Consider the following 13,070-nt stretch of genomic DNA (forward strand, 5'->3'; position numbering starts at 1 on the left):
CACCACTACCAATACCACACACTGCCAACATCACCACTACCACTACCACACACTGCCACCATCACCCACTACCACTACCACACACTGCCACCATCACCCACTACCACTACCACACACTGCCACCATCACCACTACCACTACCACACACTGCCACCATCACCCACTACCACTACCACACACTGCCACCATCACCACTACCACTACCACACACTGCCACCATCATCACTACCAATACCACACACTGCCACCATCACCACTACCACTACCACACACTGCCACCATCACCACTACCACTACCACACACTGCCACCATCACCACTACCAATACCACACACTGCCACCATCACCCACTACCAATACCACACACTGCCACCATCACCCACTACCAATACCACACACTGCCACCATCACCCACTACCACTACCACATACTGCCACCGTCACCACTACCAATACCACACACTGCCACCATCACCACTACCAATACCACACACTGCCACCATCACCACTACCAATACCACACACTGCCACCGTCACCCACCACCAATACCACACACTGCCACCATCACCACTACCAATACCACACACTGCCACCATCACCACTACCAATACCACACACTGCCACCATCACCCACTACCAATACCACACACTGCCACCATCACCACTACCAATACCACACACTGCCACCATCACCCACTACCAATAACACACACTGCCACCATCACCACTACCAATACCACACACTGCCACCATCACCCACTACCAATACCACACACTGCCACCATCACCACTACCAATACCACACACTGCCACCATCACCACTACAATACCACACACTGCCACCATCACCACTACCAATACCACACACTGCCACCATCACCCACTACCAATACCACACACTGCCACCATCACCACTACCAATACCACACACTGCCACCATCACCACTACCAATACCACACACTGCCACCATCACCACTACCAATACCACACACTGCCAACATCACCACTACCAATACCACACACTGCCACCATCACCACTACCAATACCACACACTGTCACCATCACCCACTACCACTACCACACACTGGCACCATCACCCACTACCAATACCACACACTGCCACCATCACCCACTACCACTACCACACACTGGCACCATCACCCACTACCACTACCACACACTGCCACCATCACCACTACCACTACCACACACTGCCACCATCACCCACTACCAATACCACACACTGCCACCATCACCACTACCACTACCACACACTGCCACATCACCCACTACCAATACCACACACTGCCACCATCACCCACTACCAATACCACACACTGCCACCATCACCCACTACCAATACCACACACTGCCACCATCACCCACTACCAATACCACACACTGCCACCATCACCACTACCAATACCACACACTGCCACCATCACCCACTACCAATACCACACACTGCCACCATCACCACTACCAATACCACACACTGCCAACATCACCCACTACCAATAACTGCCACCATCACCACTACCAATACCACACACTGCCACCATCACCCACTACCAATACCACACACTGCCAGCGTCATCCACTACCAATACCACACACTGCCACCATCACCCACTACCAATACCACACACTGACACCATCATCCACTACGAATACTATATTACTTTCACCACCAAAACGAAACACATCTAAAAACCATGTGTTACCCACTAGCAGCTTCACACGTCGCTATGACTGCCCGGGTTGCCGTGGTTGTGCCCAGAATGTTTTCAGGGGTTGTACGGCGTTTTTTTTAGCAGGGTGTCCGACGTTTCGTTCCATGCAATGGGAGCTCTCAAAGAAGCTCCAGTGCGTGAAACGAATCGCAAGATCCGCATCTGATCGCAGTATCCTCCTCTTCCCTCCTACCGCCTCTCCCCTCCTACCTCCTTGCCCTCCTACCCCCTCTCCCCTCGCTCCCGCAGAGTTCGTGAAGATGATGTCGCGCTGATGGGCGGGACCGTCCCGCGGGCGAGCGGAGCCGCGAGTCGCTCGACGACGCCGCCACTCATCCCACACATCGTACCTCCCCCCCGACCCCACCACTCGGCCCCCGGACCCGGTCACCCTCTCCCCGACCTGCGCTTCCCTCCCACATTGAAACGCGGCGCCTCTCCGGCGCGCATGTTTCGTGTTGTTCCCGCGTGCCCGTTGTTCGGAGCGCCATGTCCGACGTTTTGCTGCACGTGCCGGGAAAAGCTTCTCCTGCTGGGAAGGAGGCTCCCAGCACGTGGAGCGGAGACGTCGCGCATGGCGCCCAAATGGCACGCGAGCGACTCTCGCGAGAGCGGCGGCGGAAACACCGAGGGGAGGTTGGGAGGGAACTTTAGTCAGCGTTACCACCTTCGATAGCGTCAATCGACTGGGTGCTCAAGTAGTCCACTCTCATTAGCTCTCGACATACATGGGGAGTGCTGAGGTGTTGCTACATTAGGTGGTACCAGTTTCTGCTCTCGCCCGTGGGCTAAGCGTCTCCTCGCGAGTTTAACCACGAGTTGTCAATCCCTATCCTGTATCCAAATGTATTCACCACCTCCACCACCACCCCTCGTATAGAGCTGCTCGACACACGGTGCGTTTGAGCGACACTTTCCGTGCAAGCCGCAGCAATGAAGAACAGATAACGTGACGCACCGTGCAATGCAAATTCCATTTGTCCTTAACGTCCTTGTGTGTGTGCGCGCGCGCGCGTGTGTTCGTTCCTTGCAAAAGCGAAGGCCCTTGCCTGATGTATCTTTATATCTATAACACACATGTACTTTGGAGCTAGTTCTGTTAGTCTCCTGTTAAGTAAAGCTGCCAGATTTCTGGGAGGTCATCCAGGACATGGTGACGAGCCGACAACTCCCCTCCTTCAGGCAGGCCGTGCCGTTTCCTGTTGGCATGAGTTGAACACCAGGCCAGGAGAGCAGAGGCCCCCCACAAAATCCGGAGTTTTTGCGGGGACATTGGGACAGACTTTGTGAACCCACCGGGGTGTGAACCAGAAACATGGTAGCCACCGGTACCGGTACGCAGCGGCCCTGCTGTAGCAACAAGAGGAAACGGAGGAGTTTGTACTTAATTCTAGATTTGAAGTTTTCGTGACTGCAAGGATCCATACTCTTTGGTTCTTTCGGTAAAGTCACGTGGGTGAAAATAAAAATAAAGTGAAAACAACTAAATTAAATCACGACGTTTCGGGCGCAACACAAGCATCCTTCATCAGGTGGGGATGTTGTACTTTTAGCCAGAGCCGTTGTTATTGCACGCACACTGCCCGCATCGGTCCAGATCCATCACTCGTGTCTTCCCCATAGCGACCCCACCGTTAGAGTCGCGACCTCCGAGATAACAAAAACATGTCAGGACACATCATGGTAAAGAGGAATCTCTCACGATATCAGAAAATGGGAGCGCTGTGTGTGAACTCATCGATTAATCGGTGCATTATTATCATTGTTGTTATTCCAGTGAATAAATAAAAACAGGGACTTGTAAGGTTACAGGGAGATTGACAAGATTTGCCAGAATGGGAGCAGCTGCCTCCTGGGAAAACCGGGACAGGTGGCAACTCCCGAGTTGTTCTGTGAAGCAACAGGGTTGTCAGCAAGCTGCTGCTGTGGGGGCTACGTTGTCAACAGCGAGGCCCGTGCAGCAAAATCCATTGTTGTACTGCACTTCAATGCTCCCGCGTCAAGCCCCTTAAATACATTGACCCACACTTGACCACCGTGGTGAAGTGTGGTCAAATAACTTTAACACAAAGGCGACTTTCGCAACCAATAGTATTCACTTTTTGGGTTAGATATCGCGTAAATGTAACTGTTGTACACCCACATCCACGCAAGAAAGCCATGAAGGTTTATATTATTGGTTCTTTCGGTAAAGTCACGTAGAAGGGAAATAATAAAATAAAATAATAAAAATAAAACATTCTCACGACGTGAGAATTTTTTTTTAAATTTTCTTGTGGTGTTCACACCTGATGATGATTGCTTGTGTTGCAATCGAAACGTCGTGAGAATTTTATTGTTTTTTTTTTCCCTTCTACGTGACTTTACCGAAAGAACTAAGAATATGAATCCCTGCAATCACGAAAGCTTTAAATCCATTAAGGTTTGTCACGTGATCAGAACGTGCCCAATGTATTACTTCTGGCAAACGCCTGATGCTGCTGATTGTAACCACCAGCGAGACATCGATCCGTCGATTGTAAATGTTGTGGTTTTGCTCTCCAACACAACCCGGTGGTGCCGAAGTAGTCACCAATGTGCACGTTCCGTTCACGTGACAATTCGCTTTGACGTCACGCCACGCACTCGTCCGCTCCCCGTCGACGTTTTTAGGCGAAACGGCGTCATCATCGCCGCCCATTAAATAACCACCCCTCCCCTCCTCCCTCCATCCATCCCCCCAAAGTAAAACGTTGTAAAGCGTTAAAAGAATCCGCGCACGTGCAACGAATTGACCCCTTTGCTTTAAATCGCTGTTCGCGGTTTTCTTCGGCGGCGTCTCTCCCGATAACGACGTCCTCCCCCCCGTTTTCAGTGGAACTTCCTCTACAGCAGCAGCTGCACCAGCTACAGCTGGTGCTTTGTGGGAGATGTTCTCTCTCTTTTGGGAGTCGGTGCACGTCGCCGTTGTGTAGGCAGGCGGTGCAATCTCACCCCCGTGGGACGAACACAACCACGGCGCCCGCTGGAGGGTTGACGACATCAAACGCGACGGGAGTGGCGCTGACCACCGTGTGTGTATGTGTGTTGCCAGCACTTTGAAACTCCGTGTGACACCATTCCATCACCACTTACCCCGTAATAAAGCCTCGGATTAACAGGGCCCGGTGCGAGCGTCATTTTGAACGAATGAACAAAGAACGGCGAGGCTTGGTCAGATAATCGTCTCCATCCAGCAGTGGAGCGGCGTGTGCGGGTTTCCAGCTCGCGTCTTTAATTCGAGTGAAACTGCCGTCCGCCTTTGACGAAACCCACGTGGAAGGCGCCCGGATCTCGGAAGCCAATCGGCGTTGAGCCCCGGGGAGTGCACGGGACGGGCGGCCGCCTTGCTCGACACGCACGTGCCACAGGTCGCAGGGCCACGTGGCAGGCAGGAGAGGGCATTGCGAGTTAGAAGCAACTGTTGTACTGTACTACGGTGCCACACTTATGCGCCTGACACGTACTGACCAGCGGGACGGCGTGCTCGACTAAATGTCCGCAGGTGCTGGGGGACTTGAGCCAGCAGCGAAGGCGACTTGAAGTGGCCACGCGCGCGTGCGTGCAATTAGAAGCCACACGGAATGAGCCAAGGCCGTAGCCATGGAGGCAACATTGGGGGGGACCAAATCTTCCAGGGGATCTAGCCCCCCCCCCCCAGAAAAAAAAATCTAAATTTGAAAACAGATTTCCTGCCTAAAATATAAAAAATTCACTCGCATATGGGATGGACTTTTTATTAAATTTTTGTTACAATGTCAAATAGTGTATTGTATTACATTGCTCTATCTTGACTTGAAGCTTTCGTGACTGCAGGAATCCATACTCTTTGGTTCTTTCGGTAAAGTCACGTCGGTATAGAATAAAAGAAATCACGTTTCGATCGCAACACAAGCAATCATCATCAGGTGGGAGAACCTTTTCTTGTTTCATTGTATGTAATGACAGATTAGGGATTTATAAAGTACAACCATAACCACAATCATATAAACAGAAATCTATGTTTTTATTTACATAGCATAGACATTTTTGGTTTTAAATATTGTTTATAGCAATATATTGTGGGGGGGGGGGGACATTTTGAACATATTTGAATATATATTATAATTGCGGTCTTGGAATGAGCATTCGAAACACGTGAACAGGTGGTAGAGACGCTCACGGGATGACTCGCGCGAGACGCGCACGGGAACACACCAGCGGGGAATTGAGCTCGCAGGGAACAAGGGGAGGGGGAAGCTGCGATGCTGATGAGTGCTGGATTACAGCAGGAAATTAAAACGGAAATTTCGCTTCATTCATTAAAACATCCCACCTAACAACCCCTGGGGATGGGACACCTCGCGTGTGTTAAGGTGGCCTGGTCCAGCGGCGGTGCGGCCAGAACAAATTAAAACCGCGCAACGTTGGACGTTACCACTGCCTTGTAACAGTGTGGTACAATAGCAGACGTTTTGGGTCGTGACCCTTCTGTCGAGGGGAGGCGAGGGGGGGGGTAGAGAGATGGTCGGCTTTGTGGATTAGAGGCGAGTTTTCGCCGATGCAAATAAATGTGGTTCGTTGTAATACGTTTCACAGAGAGCTTTGCATCAGTGGGCGCAATCATGGGGTAATCTAAGTAAAAAATAAAATATGAAATAAATACTAATTAGACACGAATGGAAGCTGACACTTTGCAACTCATTAGCTCTTCTGAGAAACACGATCTGTTCTTGTGATATTACTGGACTCAATTTGCATTGCTGCGTCTCCCCTCTCTGTGACTTACTCTCGCAAAAATGGTGCTCATTTTACTCATCCTCAAAGGAGTGATTGTTGTTTACCCTGGCCTGTTGAACAACCGAGTGCTTTGTTAGCGATGCCATCCAGCAGTCCCAACACTCCTCAATATTCCTTGGCGCAATGCCAGAGCTAACTGCCGGCAAACTTTGAGAAGCTGAGCTACGGAATGGATGGCAATCTGTTCAACATCAACAGACTTCGATCTAAAACCATCCCGACAGCAGTTGAGATCCATTATGCTGACGACGCTGTCGTGTGCCCACTCAGAAGCGGATCTTCAGGAAATCAAAACTTTTATTAAGGGACAGTCCATACATGATGTCACGCACCTAGGGGGGGGGGGGGGGGAGTCAGACATTTGTGACGATGTGTGACAAGGGGGGTGGGTTTGAGAAATGTGACGTCACATCAAAATGTGCCACTTTAAATATAAACACGTTCTATTTGATTAAATAGACTTTTTAATAAATGTTTCTCCTACATCAGTGCAGCGCCACATTAAATACGCACTACAATGACAATAGCTTAAAGCGATTTGAAGCATGGTTTTATTTGGAGGGGGGCAGAGCTTTGTGACGTCATATTTGGGGGGGTCTGACTTCTTTGTGACGCCGTGTGACGTAGGGGGGGGGGGGTAAAAAATCGTCCAAAATCGAGTGACGTCATTTATGGACGGCCCCTAAGGCATATGAATAAAACGAGACTGATGCTTAATATTTTAAAGACGAAGGTCCTCCATCAACCAGTTATCAATGAGCAGTCCCCAGCTCCGACAATTTACATCCACGTTGAGACTCTGGAGAATGTTAAGCATTTCCCATACCTCAGAAGCCTTATTTCACACAATGCTGTTGACAAAGAAATCCAAAATTGCCTGAAATGTGCAAGTGCAGCTTTCAGTCGGCTGAGGAAATTGGTCCAAAACCAAGATTATGGTTTATCAAGCAGTTGTAATCTCTACCTTACTGTACGGAGCTGAGACGTGGATAACATGCAGGAGACATCTCAAAGTGCTCAAGTATCATTGACGCTGCCGACGGAAGATCCTTAAAATCGAGAAGACAGACGAACTGACATCAGTCATCTCGCAAACACACACCACGAGCATTGAGGCCACGATCATTCGACGTCGGCTTCGCTGGGTCGGCCACGTCGTCCGTCTGCCTAACTCCAGACTCGCGAAGCAGCAAAGTCTTCTCCTTCCAGCTTAGTCGGTGTGGCGTTCAAGAGGCTGGGCAGAAAACGCGCTTCAAGGATGTCAAGATGAAGAAATGCTCTGTCGACACGAACTCGTGGGAGATTCTTGGAGAGTCTATTACAAGGATCCAAACATTTTGAAACTCTACGGCAGAAACAGCAACGCTGCAGCCCGACTTACTGAACTGGTCTCACCCACCACTCTCTCTGGACACGTTGTGCCCGAGCTGCGGCAGAATCTGTCAACCACAGATTGGTCTCTTGATACATCTTCGGACCCACAGATAATCCAACTTTTTATTTATTGAAGACAATAATCCTCGATTGCGAGTAGCCCAATGATGACACACACACAGCGCATTCGCTGAACACGTGACTTACGAAATAATGTCTTTATTGAGACTTATAGGAAAAACACAAACAATATAATCTAGGCGGCAGTACGCAGACGCACAAGCGTTACTCGACGACACCGTCTCGCATAAAGGGAACTCTGCACGGGGGGGGGGGGGGGGGGGACCTGGGGGGAAGGGCCTTGACGCGGCCCTCACCGCCGTAGTGGCGTTGAACCGCGCGTGGAGACGCGAGCGCGGAGAGACGGCACACGTTCAAGCAGCGTGCACGACGACGGCGCGCGTGAGGAGGGGAACGCCGTCATGTGGCTTCCAAACAGCAACAACTTTGAACCGTGAGAGCGAGTCTGCTAGATTTAGGAAAGCGTCCAACACCTTCGGGATCTGCAAATGGTCGTGGCGCAACAGGGAGTGAGGAGCTTCCAGCGCTGTGGTTTCGGGTTGTTACCGCACGTTGTTTGGCACGCGAGCAACGTCCCCGGACGTTTTGCCACCGGGAGCTTCTTCAAGTCGGACGTTGTGATGAACACGCGGTACGCAAACCCCCAAGACACACGATCGTGCGCGAGAGAGAGAAATGAGGAACTACCCCGTGCTCATTCGCGGAGAGACCTCAACGCTTTACTTTTAAGAGGTGAACGTATTTTTTTCGTGGGGCATGGTGGAACAATTATGGGGTCATTGTTGCGTGAATATGCCGTAAAGGATCAACAGGTTTAAAAAAACTTGAACCAAAATATAACAGAAAACATTTTCCTGAGGTCCAGGAGGTTTGCATTCCCCATGTTCTGGGAACAAGAGTTAGTTTCACCTGCAACAAAAACCCAAAGCCACGGCGTTTACCTCGCAACAACCACGATCGCATCAAAACGAAGGTCGCATTCCCAAAGTGACGTACTGCGCTCCTGCATAAGTACAGCAAAGTTCACAAAGCAGCTTGGCAAATGACGCAAAAAAACATCACGATCCCAAAGCCAAATGAGCTCAGCGTGTCGGCTTGGGTGGAACAATTTTTTTTAAACGAAGCCCAGTCTCCGCCCCGTTTAGCCAGGTCAACGCCCAAGCGATGGATGAGCGGCGCATGCACAGCCCGCTACGAGCGCCAACTTTATTCAACAACCGCGAACCTCGCGTTGGGAACGAGCCGACGACACAAAAACGTTAACGCAAATAAAAAGGTAACAAAGCCACGCGTGCAAACGTAACACCTGGGAACGGGTGTTGCTGGGGTGAGAACGATTTGAAGTGAAATAAGAGGGCTGCTAAGAACGGTGCTCGACGATGAAGGAAACACGGCAACGCTCAAGGCATCTGACGAGAAATTGGGGACATAGTTTACAAGTTTACATTGTTTAAAGTCTCGCTGTACGGGGTTAAGCAAAAGGACTGTTTTACCACCGTTATTTAGGGGTGCCACGGTGGCGAGATGTTAAGTGCCAGGGGGGGGCCTGGTATGCAAGAGGTTCTGGGTTCAATCCAAACCCTGACGCCTGCTGCATATTTGGAGTTTGCATGTTCTCCCCGTGGTTGTGTGGATTTTTCTCCAGGTTCTCTGGTCTGTCTCTCCACATTTAGAATCAACATCATGCGTTTAAGAGTATTTGGCTACGATAAATTTCCACGCAAAAAAAGCCACTTCGTTGAGCTATCAAATTCTGTTCAGATCGCTTCTGCAAAGCAGCTGTATAATAGCTCAGTGGGCATCACCTGCTAAAATGAACAGTTTTATTTTAAAGCTTAGCTTACTGAGAAGTGGTCAGCGCAATGCGCTATGAACCCGCCGCCAACTCGTGTTCTGTTCTACCGTCACTAAATTGAGAGCGATATCTACAATGGACCGAGGGCCCCCCACCCGCCCCCCCCCCCAACTTACCATCACCAATGCCACCGCAGTAATCAGCATGGCGCAGTAACGCCAAACAAGCCCCATGGCTGTGTCACGGGGTGAAGGGGAGGCCTTCAACCAGAAGTGGGCTGACGACAAAGTAACTCTATGGATCGAAAAGAGCGAGGAGCAGATGGGGGCGGCGGTGGGCGAACCCGCCCCCCCCACCCCACCGGCACGATGACACCAAATGGCGCAGAGCAGCGGGCTCAGGCGCTCAGGACCATTTTGCGGATCTCCGTGATCAACCTCTTGCTGTGCTCAATGGGATCGCACGGCCGCACCTCCAAGATGGTCATCTTGATGCGAGACTCATCCTGTTGGCGGAGACACAAGGGGTCGGGAGAGGTTAGGGGTCAGATTTTGGGGCACTGCAGTGGCGAGATGTTAACTATTTCGCCTAGTATGCAGGAGGTTAGGGGTTCGATCCCAACTCCGACACCTGCTTTATATTTGGAGTTAGTGATTCTCCCCGCGGTCACGTGGGTTTTTCTCCAGGTCTTCTGGTTTTTCCCTCGACATTTAGAATCCACGTCACACGTTTAAGAGTATTCGGCTGCTGCTATACATTTCCAGACGATAAGGTTGATATACATGACCCACAAATTGCCCAATTGGGATTTTGCACAACGGCAACATCGCCCCCTCGACTGCAAGCAAAAAAAAACAAATTTGGCAGGACCCTCCTACCAATGTGCCTGGAGACTCGGCCGAGGTTTTCCCAGGTAACACGACAACACCCCCCCCCCCCATCGCACAACCCCCAGGCCCCCCCCCCCCACCACTCACGTTGTAATTCTCCAGCTTGACCCGCATGCGGAAGATGTAGGTGGCGAAGTTGGCGTTCTGGAAGACCTGCTCGTAGGCGACTTGGTCATCCTGTACAAAGATAAAAGATCCCCCGTGTATAGCCTGTAACAGACTGTTGAGGCAAGTGCCCTTTGCGAGTAGCACCTATGAAGGCCGGCACAGCACCCAAGGGGTGGTTGGCCAACACCACCAAGATAAAGTTCACCCATATAGCAACACAGACCATCGCAAAGGGGGGGGGGGGGGAGCCAAATGTCATCAGCGAGTGCCTATGGTGCAATCATGGTAAGATTAACGGCCTCACCTGGTATACAGATCGTGGGTAAGATCCCAACCCTGACGCCTGTATATTTGTGAGGGTCCTCCCTTAAAAAGTATTTGGCTGCTATAAATGTCCACGGGATGAAACGAAAGCTCCAAATCAAGTTATAAGCCACTTTGTTGAGCTATCCTGCGGCCAGGTCGCCTCTGAAAAATATCTACATATATATCTCAGTGAGCCTTACCTAGTAAAATAAAACATATTTAATAGTTTTAAAGTAGTGTGTTGACCGTCACTCAACGGCAGTAGCAGCATCTTCAGCGCCCGCCCCCACCCCCCGCCACTGAGGACACACGGTGATAACAAAACACACAACGCCTTCCTTCCCGCGCGACCTTTGTGTTTTTTCGCAACCACAAGGTGGTGGCGCCCGAGTGGGGATCGTGGTGCAGACAGCGGTTTCCATGGCAACTAACCAACCAGAGCAGCAGCAGCAGCATCGCCAGTTACAGTAACATCACTGCTGCATTTGTAGCCCCCAAACACTTAGCACCAGAGTGCTGCTTATGGACTAGCTGGAGTAAATCTGGGAGTGGATCAGGAGTGGATCAGGAGTGGATCAGGAGTGGATCAGGGGTGGATCAGGGAATGCATGTGCAAATCTAGGAGTGGAACTCGAGTGCATCTGGATTTGGTGTTCATCTGGAGTGGTTCTCAGGTTGATCCAGGAGTAGATCTGGAGTGGGTCTGGGAGGGCATCTGAAGTATATCTGGGATGGATCTAGGAGTGGATCTAGAGTGCATCTGGATTTGATCTTGAGTGGTTTTGGGGTTGATCTAGTAGTGCATCTAGAGTAGATCTGGAGTGGATTTAGGGTGCATCTGGCAGCGCATCTGTAGTAGACCTGGAATAGATCTAGGAGTGGATCTAGAGTGCATCTGAATCTGGGGTTTATATGGAGTGGATCTGAAATGGATCTGGAGTGGACCTAACAGCTATGTCTGCACCCCGTACCGAGTCCTTAAGGTCCCCGAGAACCTCCGTCTTCATGCCCAGGATGCTCTCCCCCTGCTCCTGGAAGCAGGTCACCCACTGGTTGTCAGTGTAGTCCACGATGTTGGCCTGAACCACGGCAACCATAAACGCACAGCATCACTAATTAAGCACACACGCAACAAAGACAAAGATCCCCCGTATAGCCTGAACAGATTGTTGGGGAAAGTGCTATTAGCGAGCACCTATGAAGGCCGGCACAGCACACGAGGAGGTAGGTGGCCAGCACCATGCCCAGCCGCCTGCCTCCCTAGTGGTGATGATTACACACCACACCAGGTACTCATTTGAGGCTGAGTAGACCTAGGGGATGTCTAGGACCGGTTCAGGTAATCGTCACTCGTGTTAGCCATGAGTGGAAAAAGAACTCGGGTCACCAGGTTGACAGCGCAGAGTGCTAACCACTGCCCCACCCATCCCACTTCACTATGCAAAGATCCCACATATAGCCTGAACAGACTTGGGGCAGGTGCTGTTAGCGAGCACCTATGAAGGCCGGAACGGCACACGATGGGGGTGGGTGGCCTGCACCACGCCCGGCCGCCTTTGTATCCCCAGTGGCGATGTTTACACACCGCATCAAATAATCGTCACCAATGTTTGCTAAAACAGGAAACAAACCCGGGTCGCCGGGGTTCGAAGCACAGCACACTAACCGCTGAGCCACCGTCCAAACACAGACACTGACACACGTGTATTACAAACACCGACACTTAGGGGCCGTCCATAAATGACGTCACGCACCTGCGGGGGGGGGGGGGGGGGGGGGAGGGTCAGACATTTGTGACGATGTGTGACGAGGGGGGGGGGGGGGGGTTTGAGAAATGTGCCGTTACATCAAAATGCGCAATTTTAAATAAATATAGACAACACGTTCTACTTAATTAAATAGACTTTTTAATAAATGTTTTCTCCCACATCAGAGTGCAGCGCCACATTAAACACGCACCAGAATCAAAATAGTTAAAGCGATT

At 50.9% G+C, this 13,070-nt stretch overlaps 2 protein-coding genes across 2 annotated transcripts in view; one reads left to right on the forward strand and one right to left on the reverse strand.

Annotated features, from left to right (window-relative positions):
- The window catches only part of LOC133348805 (calcium-binding protein 1-like), a 31,010-nt gene extending 26,610 nt beyond the window's left edge, over positions 1-4,400 (forward strand). The window contains exon 7 of the mRNA XM_061561818.1: positions 1,985-4,400. Coding sequence (XP_061417802.1) covers positions 1,985-2,010 — 26 coding nt within the window. The 3' untranslated portion in view covers positions 2,011-4,400. The remainder of the gene's footprint in view (positions 1-1,984) is intronic.
- Positions 4,401-8,109: 3,709 nt separating this feature from the next.
- Positions 8,110-13,070, reverse strand: part of LOC133348779 (replication protein A 70 kDa DNA-binding subunit-like) — a 35,228-nt gene continuing 30,267 nt past the window's right edge. The window contains exons 14-16 of the mRNA XM_061561769.1: positions 12,058-12,165; positions 10,760-10,849; positions 8,110-10,287 (exon numbers count right to left, since the gene is read on the reverse strand). Of these exons, the coding sequence (XP_061417753.1) occupies positions 10,180-10,287; positions 10,760-10,849; positions 12,058-12,165 (306 nt within the window). The 3' untranslated portion in view covers positions 8,110-10,179. The remainder of the gene's footprint in view (positions 10,288-10,759; positions 10,850-12,057; positions 12,166-13,070) is intronic.

Source organism: Lethenteron reissneri, chromosome 28 (genome assembly GCF_015708825.2).
Source record: "Lethenteron reissneri isolate LAM-NWPU_2019-01 chromosome 28, ASM1570882v1, whole genome shotgun sequence".
NCBI classification, from domain to species: Eukaryota; Metazoa; Chordata; class Hyperoartia; order Petromyzontiformes; family Petromyzontidae; genus Lethenteron; species Lethenteron reissneri.